The 11,976-nt window shown below is 34.7% G+C and overlaps 1 protein-coding gene and 1 long non-coding RNA gene across 9 annotated transcripts in view; one reads left to right on the plus strand and one right to left on the minus strand.

The window, feature by feature from the left end:
• The first annotated feature begins 1,166 nt into the window (after positions 1-1,166).
• LOC133739773 (uncharacterized) lies at positions 1,167-5,329 on the plus strand. 8 transcript variants are annotated; one of them, XM_062167579.1, is made up of 11 exons: positions 1,167-1,324; positions 1,447-1,554; positions 1,643-1,801; positions 1,896-2,063; positions 2,253-2,356; positions 2,620-2,757; positions 3,353-3,495; positions 4,207-4,228; positions 4,352-4,528; positions 4,904-4,936; positions 5,049-5,329. In XM_062167579.1, the coding sequence occupies exons 7-11, from the start codon at positions 3,355-3,357 to the stop codon at positions 5,258-5,260; spliced, it is 585 nt and encodes a 194-aa protein (XP_062023563.1). In that variant the 5' UTR covers positions 1,167-1,324; positions 1,447-1,554; positions 1,643-1,801; positions 1,896-2,063; positions 2,253-2,356; positions 2,620-2,757; positions 3,353-3,354; the 3' UTR covers positions 5,261-5,329. The 8 variants fall into 8 exon arrangements, with proteins under 8 accessions (XP_062023563.1, XP_062023558.1, XP_062023561.1 ...); XM_062167574.1 differs by having other exon boundaries at positions 1,168-1,324; positions 1,630-1,801; positions 2,273-2,356; positions 2,665-2,757; XM_062167577.1 differs by having other exon boundaries at positions 1,168-1,324; positions 2,665-2,757.
• Positions 4,485-11,976, minus strand: part of LOC133739775 (uncharacterized) — a 44,577-nt gene continuing 37,085 nt past the window's right edge. Inside the window, exon 3 of the long non-coding RNA XR_009860819.1 lies at positions 4,485-4,626. This is a non-coding gene — a long non-coding RNA (uncharacterized LOC133739775). The remainder of the gene's footprint in view (positions 4,627-11,976) is intronic.

The following is an 11,976-nucleotide window of genomic DNA, read 5'->3' on the forward strand; positions in this document are numbered from 1 at the left end:
TCAAATTCCGTAACTCTGCTTATTTCTTACAAAAGAAATAAAAATAGATTAATTATACAATAATTGGCTTGAAGTCTTAGCATATTTCTAGTGTTTCGAATGCAATTACGTTCCGGTTCAAAGCACAAAATGAAGCTCGCGCAGAGGTTGGTATCCCTCCACTTGAATTTGAAGCTCGCGCAGAGGTTGGTATCCCTCCACTTGAATTGAGTGTCAAGCTAGCCCAATATGCTCAGGACTATGCAAACAAGAGAATTCCCAACTACTCAATGAAACATTCGATGGGGCCTTACGCCGAGAACTTGACGAGCAGTATGGGTATGATCGGAGGAGTAGCGGTAAACTACTGGTGCACCAAGAAGGCTGAGTTGGACTAAAAGAATAACAAATATATTGGAGCAGAAGTACGTCGACAGTTCCAGACGCTACACTGAGATAGTTTGGATAAACACAACACATGTTGGGTGTACTAGGTTAAAATGCGCAAATGACGACATGTATATCATCTGTGACAAATGAACCTTCTAGCATTAACGATGGGACTGAGTGCCCTTTCTAGACGAGATATATAGCAAGCTGTTTTGGTAGATGTTGGAGAGAAAATATTCCACATTAGAAAAGTAATAAAAGATAATATAATTTAGACCCAATTCTATCGAGGCATTTTATGTTAAAATCAACATCTGACAGGCGGTTAAATTGGAATAATATTAGTATAACGATGGGCCACGGGCCACGTTTGTCACTATTTAACATGGTGTCAAAGCTGGTTCCTCTCCAATCACATCTCCAATTGTCATAGTAAATTGGTCATCAGAAAGATTCTGATTGGATTATTACCAAGTGTCCGATGTGAGCCTTGGATTGTTACATGATTGGCCAAGTCTCCAATGTGGAACTTATGCCCCAATTTTCAATGTGGGAATTGGATTTGTGAATTGATTTCACGTGCAAACTTAGAGTTAGGTTGCATGTGAGGAGACATGTTGGAGATGAAAGATCTCACTATAAAAAAGTGACAAAAGATAATATAATTTATAAGTAGTGAGTGGCACTGCTCATACCATACTTTCATCACCTCCTTTTGAGTTGCAAAACATATTTAATATCTTCTAATTCTCAGTTAACTGTTCATCGACTTAGTAACAGTGCCGGCTCGAGCCGAGCCGTTACTATGAAATGACGGTTTTACCCTCTATTCTTTGCTTAATTACGGTATGTTGTTTGACCTAGGTATAAAAGGTGTTGGGGTGAGAGACGCCATCTTCGAATCTTCTCTCTCTCCCTCTCTCTTCGTTCTTAGCTCAGGTCTGGGCATTTGGAGGTGTGAAGTTGTTGGGTTCTGCATGTCGTTGTTCTGTCTATTTCTATTTGATTTAGCACTTATTTGTTGGGTTTTTGTGAAAGATTGTTGGGTGTTTGTCTGATTTGGTGTTTTTGTGACAGATTCTTGGGTGTGCGACTGAGTTGGGCGAGGAGAAGGAGGCTGATTGTGGAGGAAATGGGAGAGGAATCACAGCGAAAGAGAGTGATAAAATTTCCTAGAGACTGAAGGTGCGAAGATTTCTGACTATGAAGGTTCGTTTTTTATGGCTTCAGTTATCAATTCGAATTACTTATGTGTTTCAGTTCGATTATTTAGGGGTTGCTGATAGGTTTTCGATTCGACCAAGAGGAGGAGCAAGGGGACGAGGAGAAGGAGGGTGATTGTGGGGGAAATGGGAGAGGAATTTGCAGCGAAAGAGAGTGGTAAAATTTCCTAGACACTGAGGGGCGGGTGCGAAAATTTCTGATTGTGAAGGTTTGTTTTTTATGGCTTTAGTTATCAGTTCAAATCTCTTATGTGTTTCAGTTCGATTAGGACGGTGATGAAGTTATTTGGTTTCTTTTCGCAGTAAGCTATTGGATTTGATTCTGCATGTTGGATCTCTGCAATCTACTAATTGATTTGGGGTAGGAGAGGCAAAGTGATTGTGGAGGAAATGGAAGAAGAATTGACCTGCATCATAATTTTTTGTGGATAGAGATATTCTTTGGAGGCTCTACAAAGAATACGACTTTGGGTGAGATTTTATTATTGTTATGATTTTTTTTATTGGTTTTTGTCGGAAAGTTTATATGGGTTTGTTATTGATTGTTTTGATGGGTTTATTTCGATTTGTTCATAATCTTGAGATTTTGAGGTTTAATTATGGATCTAAGGTTTATAAAGTTAGAGTTTGTTTTGATAGTTTTTTTATTTGTACTTGAAGTTTTGTTATTTGTCAAACAGAGAGGACATGAATCTTTCTTACTTGAAAGAAGGAGAAGGAAGAAGAGAGGAGCTTTTCTTTGCTTGAAAGAAACGAAGTGGAAGGTATTGGATCTGATTTGTTGGTTTTTTTGTTGTTTTTTTTGTTTTGTTTGTAATCTGAGATTCTGTGGAAGGTATTCTTCCAATGTTTTTATTTTTATTTTTTCACATTGATGTAAACTTTAGGCACTTGGTTTCTATCGATGTATAGTTTAGTTCATAGATTGTTTTCAGTTCTTCAAATTTATACTTTCTCAATTTTTCAAGCAGAGTTTTAGATTATAAACGTTGAGCATTTACAATGCTTTTCTGGTGTTCATTGTTAGGTTTTTATTATACGCTTCTCAGTTTATGTCATTTATACTTAACAGAACAAGAAGAAAGAAAGAAGGTGAGGGAAGTGGGGATTTTGAAGAAGAATCCCAAGATCTTGGTGGAGCAGATTCATAAGTTGAATAAGCAAAGTAAGTTTACCTAAAACTTTCAAGTTGAATAAGTCTACTTTCATCTGTCTCAAACCTAGAGGTCTGTTAATAGAGTGGTCATAAATACTTATAAATCCAGTATTTTGGATATCTAAAAACTATAGAAAAACTGAAAGTGATGCTCATCTAAAAACTACACTTGCTGAAACAGAGTGTAAGCTGTGTTTGTTTTATTCATCAGCTTATATTTTTACTTCTATGAGTTACAGGTTTCATTCTGTCACTTCATGTAGCCAACAATTGACATAAACTTTGTGTTCTACTAACGGCTAACTCAGACAAATTTAGGTAGTGTTTTAAAATGCTTTAAACCAAATAGAGGAGCAGCGCTCTAGAATAATATCAATGAGTTTCCAAAGTTGTTTGAGTTCTTATTTCCTATTTGTGCTACTTTTGCTGTTCTTGGAACCAAAATAGAGCATATGAGTTGTGAATTAATATCTCTAATTTAGTATTTCGTATTTTGCATTGCAGTATATTGAATCAGTATCACACAGAGCATGTCAATTCTATTCCAAGCTTTTGCTTTAGTTCTGTTGCTTATATCTCATTTTGCTCTTCATTTTGAATACAGTAATGGCAGCAAAAACTGGAAAGACAAATATTATGAGACTTCTACGAGATGATAATACAGAAGATCAAGATACTCAAAGACAGGCAGAGAGAATTGATATGGACACACATTTTCTCAGATTATATCAAGAAAGCGGAAACAAGGTAAGTAACAACGTATTAGTAAGAAATTTGAGTTTTTATGGATTGGGAGAAAAGAAATTGCAGACTACATTATTTTATTTAATAACTATGGCTTTGAAATTTTGTGAGTTAAAAATTTCTTTAGTTGTTGCAATACCTTCACCCTCCAAATTTAGAATTTGGTTGATATGAATTTTAGTCATGACAGTGTTCGTAGTGTTAAAATTTGGTTAATTTTGTGTCTCAATTGTAAAGTTGTCAATACAGAGGCATAGATAAATATGCATCTGCTAATATTCATTTGAAGATCGGTGTTTTGATTGTTCTTGCTTTTTGTTGAGCTGTCAAATTAACTACTTACACTGCATTTCATCCTTCATTCTATATTTATTTCTTTACCAGAGTTCATGCATTAATATGTTTACATTCCATTTTATATTATTATATTGTGTTTGATTAACCAATTAAGTTTTGTTACATAATGAAGCATAACTTTTTAATTAAGACATCATAGTAATAATGGTGTTGATTTTTTTTTTCAATTAGGAATTGAATGAAAATAGAGTTGATCATCATCTTCCTTAGTTCATAGTTGAAAGAATAGAATATGAGTTTCCCAGAGTGTGTCAGAGATATTCCTTTTCCACAATGTTTTATAAGTGTTTTCATTTTTTTTTTTCCTATTATTGACTAATGATCAAAGTTTTATTATTGTTTCTGATATATACACAGGTTGTCAAAGAAAATCAAGAAGGTTGAAAGAAGGTAACTCTATGTTTTCAGGTTTATAATGATGATGCAAATGAGTAATTTTTGTGAAATCTGTTTTCTATTTATAGATTTAAAATAATTAATATTATTCAAATTGTATTTACAGCATCTCAGCCTATGTTGATCGAACAGAACCAAAGTTTGTGCAGCAGTGATCAAAATGTCAATATATTTGGCTACCGTGACAGACAAATTACAAATGATCAAGGAGATTCTGCCATGATTGTAAATGAGGCTCTGTTTCCTTATCAAAATTCAAATATTGACAATACAACTTCGATGGGTAAGTACAATGATATTGAATTGTTCTTGATAATCGTCGTTTTGTTCCATTTGTACAAATTGGTGAAATTAGAAACACCTTTTTAGTGAGATTTGTGTCTTCTCTTTTAGTTTGTGTTACTGATTTTCTACTTTTGTCTTCAGTTTTCCAATATACAATTAGTTAGTTTCCTGTTATATATATATATATATATATATATATATATATATATATATATATATATATATATATATATGTTTTTTCGTTATGAATATGCAGGTTAGTTAAAATGTTATAAGTAAGCATATGAATTATTAGTTGAAATTGTGTAGCAAGTTTTCTTCCTATTATTGACTAATGATCAAAGTTTTGCTATTGTTTCTGATATATACACAGGTTGTCAAAGAAAATCAAGAAGGTTGAAAGAAGGTAACTCTATATTTTCAGGTTTATAATGATGATGCAAATGAGTAATTTTTGTGAAATCTGTTTTCTATTTATAGATTTAAAATAATTAATATTATTCAAATTGTATTTACAGCATCTCAGCCTATGTTGATCGAACAGAACCGAAGTTTGTGCAGCAGTGATCAAAATGTCAATATATTTGACTACCGTGACAGACAAATTACAAATGATCAAGGACATTCTGCCATGATTGTAAATGAGGCTCTATTTCCTCATCAAAATTCAAATACCTGCGACTATGAATTCAAATATAAACTGAGGGTGAAGACCTGCGAGTCTGTCTAGACCGCAGCATGCAAATACCTCTTCCATGGTCAAATTCAAATTTCTAATAGGAAAGAACTTGGCTGACCAGCCCTGGTCAGGAGGGGCTGACCACAGCCACTAACAATCTGACAGCTGTCCAATTTTTTTTTTTTTTTTTTGCCCCTTTTCCTTTCGGTTCTCCTTCTTCAGTTCTTCCTCTTCCTCTTGTTCTTATTCTTTTTCAATTTCCAGCTCAAAATTTGCAATTTAGAACAACCCCATAAACATCTACCACACATGCCATAACCCAGAAGGCAAGGACCCATCTAGTCAACTACAGAAGTCTTCACTAACTGAACAAGAGAAGGTTAAAGATACACACCTGAGAAAGAGTTATGCCCATCAAACTTCACACCACCGCCACTCTATTCAACCCAACTTTGGAGGAAGCTGGAATCAAATTTCCAGAGAAAACTGGCAATCAAGTCACCATATAGACCTTCAAAGAAAAACCCCGATAGAAAATTGAAAACACATGACCAAAAAGAATTTCTTCTTGGGTTTTTGGGTGTTTCTGGAAGATTGTAGTCTGAAAAATAATCTGTATTTCAGTTTGTTGCCCTCCAAGTGGAGAGTGAAGACTCCCTTCCTCTAAAGTCTTGACCTTTTCTAAGAAAGTTTGGGTCTTTTTGTGGTAAAACACCAACAATGCAAAAAAGAAAGGATATGATAGTGGTAAAAAGACTCAAACTTTGTTTCTGGGTCTCTTTGCTTTGATCTTGTGGAAGTCACTTGGTATCCAGCAAGGCCAGCAAACATGAACCGTTGACTGAAACACAACGAAACCAACGAGTCAAGGACCAATCTCACGCGTCAAGCTACAAAGCAAGTAAAGCGCGAGAGAAGAACAAGAGGAAGAGGAAGAACTGAAGAAGGAGAACCGAAAGGGAAAGGGCCAAAAAAAAAAAAAAATTGGACAGCTGTCAGATTATTAGCGGCTGTGGTCAGCCCCTCCTGACCAGGGCTGGTCAGCCAAGTTCTTTCCTTTCTAATATCCACTTTTTTGTTAACCATTCATGAAAATGTATACTATTGCAGTAAAGTGACAATAAAATAGATATGTTATTCTACTTACTTTATCCATTTGCTTTACCACTTAATGAATGAAAGTTGAAACCAACCTCAACAATTACACCTACTAGCACGAAAATGATTTCTTGCATCAAATTCATTTCTTAATCTACTAGAATTAGATATGGAAGAATTGGATTATTTGGTTTAAGATTATTGGTCTCAATAACCTTTTTCATTTTTCCTAAATTTTTATGGAAATGTTGGGTCTTTAGCTTCATTTTGATATTGGATTTTGCTATTACTATGTTTGTTTCACTTTCTGCAATCAAGTTCATGTTTTTCCTGCTAAGGTTTGCAATTCTCTCCAGTATATATTATAGGTTGGCATCAAGTTTGGTGATATATCATGGTTTGACATGCACTTATTCTCCTTCCTTCCAATTTTTACATTTGCACCAACTCTTACACTAACCTTTAACTTCTTAAATCACTGGTATGGAGCATGATTCTATATTAATGGTAATGTTAGCTCCTGATATGGAGCATCAATATATATATTTTTGAGAAGCTGTTTTAACAGCAGTTGTTTTATATATATCTTCAGCTGTAGGAATGAAGAAAACACAATGCAAACATAAAGCTGCTCCCAAAATTAGTAACCAAATATATTCCTTACTAATAATGATGCATACTTTTACAGTTATAGAGTCTATGCCACCATTGAAGATCCAAACAGTGAAGCCACAGTCAAGCTTAGAGGAAAACCAGCTGAACAATTGTTTGGAATAACTTGCAGAGACCTCATAGATAGACAAGCACCCTTATGGTCCACAGGAAACATTGCCGCATGAAATATTGCAAACAAAAGGGCAAATTCACATTTTCCAAATCCAAAACAATGAAGCAAATGACTTCAAAGTGAAAGGTATCTTTCCAAGCACAAAGAATCAACCAAGTGCCAGCACACCAGCTCATCCACTGTATGACAAAAAAAGATCTGTCGAGAAAGGAAGAAGACAACTATTTGCTACCAATCCAGACAAAAGACCCCGCAGGTAACAACTACATGCTTGCACGTCATTTTATTTGTTTACCTATCACTTCTTTAACTTCTTCTATAACTTCTTACTTTCACAATAACAGTGAAGGAAGCACTGAATCAGCAACATCATCCACAGACTATGAACAAAGAAAAAATGGACTGAAATATCATGTCACTTTTTTGTGTAAATAGAAATGGAGGCAGCAACTTTTTGGACAACCTCCACAGCTAATCATCACTAGGCTAACAACCTCTCGACAACTGATGTCACTTTTGATATAATCACTATGTTAGCCTATAAGTAGAACACTGTATTTTGGAGAAGCTGTTTTAACAGCAGTTGTAATATATATTTGAAGATTACCATATCAGCTATACTAATGGTAATGTTAGCTCCTAATATGGAGCAAGAATTTATATATTTTTGACAAGCTGGTCTAACAACAGTTGTTTTATATATATGAACTGAATTTTCGATCTTTCAAAACTTGCACAGTCGGTTCCAAAACCCGCAGCAACGCGCGGGCATGCATGCTAGTTACTACTAAACATCAATTTCAAAGAATTAATGCTTGATCATGGTATAGACCTCAAGCAAGATGTCTTTGAAAAGTTACTAATTTACTAATGATACTATAGGCACTACGGAAGAACATAAATAATAAAGTTATGGAGTGGTACATCCCAAACTCCCATTGGCATTGTCTTCAGTTCACTTTCATGGCTGGATGAATTCCGGAAGGCAAGGCAGCCAGTGCACAAACCGGTAGTAAGCAACAGGAAACGATGGCAGCCGGCTACTGAGAACTGATGGAAGTTCAACGTGGATGGCAATTTTTGCCAAACCAAACTAATGGTGGACTGGGCGGGGTACTCTATGATGGCAACGGACAGTTCAAGGCAGTGTTTGCCTTGCCTATTCAGTATGTAGCTATAGAAAGCCAGACAGGTAGAGCTATTGGCCATTAAAGAGGGATAACATTTGCTTCAGTCTTTATATATATATATATATATACTACTAGAGAAAACCCATTTAGAGACAAATTTTTTTGAGACGGACCAATTTTTCGTCCCCCAAACACATAATTAGGGACAAATTTTTTGATTTTGTCCCTAAAAGTTTTGTTTTTCAGAATTGTCCATTCAATGCTATTAGAGACAAATAAATTTCAATTGGGGACAAAAAATATTTGTCCCAAAATTTAATTAGGGATGAGATTTAATTTGGTCTCCTATGTTTTTCTAATTGGTAAAAATTTGAGCGGGAAATTATGCTGAATTTCAAAATTTAGTTGAAAAGAAATAGGGACAAATTTTTTTGCCTCTAAATATGAGCTACAAGACGCAGACCACATACATTAAGCAAATGAATAATGGATGAAAACCTAAAAACGTAGAGAGCCAATGGGTGAGTACCAGGAAAAATATATATATATATTTCTTCCTAAAATGGCCAAGGGACGTTCTCAGAGCCATTTTTACAAACACCGTGCGTGCATTCAATTTTAGCTGAGAGCCCGGTACGAGCCGATTAGCCAAATGCAAAGGCTCGCTTCTCATCTGCCAATTTCTGTAGCGTAGGACCAAATCATGGTTTGGGGTTTCCTTATTATTTCTTATCTCTAATTTTACTTGTTTACCCTTCCAAATTAATGTGGTTTTCATTGTATATGTATAAGGGGTATTTACGTAAAAAAATTATGATGTATGGTTATCTATTTATTATTTTTTCATAATTATATTTATCATATATAATTAATCTTTAATTAAAATTTACCCTAATCAATGCGCAATGAAGATTTGAGTCACTAGATAGTCCGACCTCAACAAGCGTGATCGAAGTCTTCAATCATTAGTGATATGAATGTCAACTTATTAGATTTACATATAACAAAGTATCAAAATATGAATGTCAACTTTATTTACGTCTAAAAAGCGATTATAAGTGGTTCCATCACGTTTTTAAATTACAATGAGTTACTTTTTGAAACATGGCTTCATCAAGTTTGTTTTCTTTTGCTAAAATTGCTTCATCATGAATTCTCCTCACCCAGATTCGTCTTGAAGAATTTCTCTTCAACTGGATTCCACTCCTCACCTAGATTCTCTTTTAGGAGATTTCTCCTCACCTAGATTCCACTCTTCACTCGGATTTCCCTAGAAGGAAATACTCCTCCCCAAATACTCTTTGAGAAGATTTCTCCTCACTTGGATTCTACTATTCACTCGGATTTCCTTCGAAGGGAATACTTCTTACCTAGATTCGCTTTGAGGAGATGAGGGATTTCTCCTCACACAAATTTGTATTTAAGGAGTTACATCTCACCTAATTTCACTTTGAGATAATTTGCCCTCACCCAGATACACTTAGAGGGGAAAACATTTTATATTGAGTATAATTTTTAATTTCTTATTGAAACCAATTTAGGTGACTTTGACCTAAATATCTGTTGTAATCTTTTCCATTCGATTTTCGACCACACGCCTATGAGAGGGGCGTAAGGTTTAGCGGAGAGCTTTTAATGATGTCTGTATTTTTAATTCAGAAAGTATTTTATATTAAATATAATTTTTTATTGAAACCAATTGCGTTGACTTTATTGACATCTTAAATATCTGTTGCAATCTTTTTCATATGATAACCACTGCAAGTGGCCTAGTGGTTCTTGCCTAGTTGGGTGTGCTCCCCAACTAGGCCTCATCAAAAAGCCCGCGGATCAAGTGGGCCGATGGAGGCCCGCCGGCCCTGAGGGCTAAAAGTCCGGCCCGGCCCGTTAAAAAGCCCGCAAAAGCCCGCCTTGGGTGGGTAGTGGGCCGGCCCGCAAAAGCCCGGCCCGTAAAAGCCCATAAAATATTATATATATATATATATATACAGTCCAGCTACACTAAGGATGTCCTTAGTTTTTCTTAGGTACGAATTTCCGGTTTTCACCCACTTTCCGATCAAATTTTCACATCTTAACCGTTCAGTTTTTAGGCCCTAATGTATAGATCACCTCTGCAAAATTTCAGCCAAATTGGTGATCATTAAGGCATCCAAAACTGCAAATTACAACAATGTAAACGAACGGTTCCGGTTCGACAGATTCGGTTCGTTCGTGTAAATTGCAGTTTTGGACGCCTTAACGATCACCAAATTGGCTAAAATTTTGCAGAGGTGATCCATACATTAGGACCTAAAAACTGAACGGTTAAGATGTGAAAATGTGATCGGAAAGTGGGTGAAAACAGTAAATCCGTTCCATAAGAAAAACTAAGGACATCCTTACCTGAGAAAAATCCTATATATATATATATATATATATATATATATATATATATATATATATATATTTATAAACACACACACATATATAGATATATCTATATATAACACACACACACACATAAATATATATATATATATATATATATATATATCAATATATCATGTATGTGTGTGTGTGTTTATATATATAGAGATATATCTATATATATATAGCTAGTACGGTTCAGGTTGGACAGATTCAGTTCGTCCATTGGTTTAAGCGAGTTAGATACCTTAAAAACCATCAATTTCGTTGAAATTTTGCAGCGATGATCTATACATTAGTACCTAAAAACTGAACGGTTGAGATGTGGATATGCGACCGAAAAGTGACCCTAAACCCTAACCTCGCTCTGAAATTTCAAAGCGATGCCTCGCTCTGGATAGGATCTGTATATATATATCTATATATATATCTATATATCTATATATATATCTATATATCTATATATATAGATATATATAGATATATATATGTGTGTGTGTGTGTGTGTGGAAGTTCTTATATTTCTATATAAAATATGTGCATATATATATATATATATATATATATATTCTAAATATCGGTTGACCAATTCGATCGGATTCGAAAATATGGTGAAATTGGCTAAATTTTATACCACACTCATAATTTATTGTAATAAACTCATCCAACGGTCGGTTTTTCCATTTTCTTTGAATTGATAGGGGTTGCTCTTTGGAGTGTATGATATATAAATAGGTTTATAAGAGTAACTACGTTTGACCTAGTTGATCGAATTCGAAACGATAACCAAATTTGCTAGATTTTTTACAACCACCATAAAATATTACAATCTCTCAATCGAGCGGTTGGTTTCTCCAAATTCATCTTCCACTTCATGGTTGTTTTAGAATGGACCTCAACAATTTAAATGCAATGTATAAGTCATACAACTTTAGGAGACAAATTAGTATAGGCCAACGTATTTGTAATTAAAAATTAAAATTTTTATCTTATGTCCACACACATCCATCGATGAATTATTTACAAGAGTGATGTAAAAAAATAAACAAGTTTTGCGTTCATCACGCCATCGGTCAACCAAGAAAACATGCAAGTGACTACAGTTGACCAATCTGATCGAGTTCGAAACTATGGTGAAATTGACTAAATTTTTAACCACACTCATAATTTATTGTAATAATCACATCCAACGGTCGGTTTTCCCATTTTCTTTGAATTGATAGGGGTTGCTCTTTGGAGCGTGTGATGTATAAATATAGGTTTAGAAGAGTAACTACGTTTGACCTAGTTGATCGAATTCGAAACGAAAACCAAATTGGCTGTATTTTTTACAACCACCATAA

This window comes from Rosa rugosa, chromosome 3, assembly GCF_958449725.1.
Source record: "Rosa rugosa chromosome 3, drRosRugo1.1, whole genome shotgun sequence".
Classification (NCBI taxonomy): Eukaryota; Viridiplantae; Streptophyta; class Magnoliopsida; order Rosales; family Rosaceae; genus Rosa; species Rosa rugosa.

Bases quoted from the DNA above. Each gene is read 5' to 3' on its own strand.
- LOC133739773 (XM_062167579.1), top strand. From the start codon at position 3,355: ATGGCAGCAAAAACTGGAAAGACAAATATTATGAGACTTCTACGAGAT. The intron at 3,496-4,206 runs GTAAGTAACAAC...ATATATACACAG, and splicing joins ATCAAGAAAGCGGAAACAAG to GTTGTCAAAGAAAATCAAGA. The intron at 4,229-4,351 runs GTTGAAAGAAGG...TTGTATTTACAG, and splicing joins TGTCAAAGAAAATCAAGAAG to CATCTCAGCCTATGTTGATC.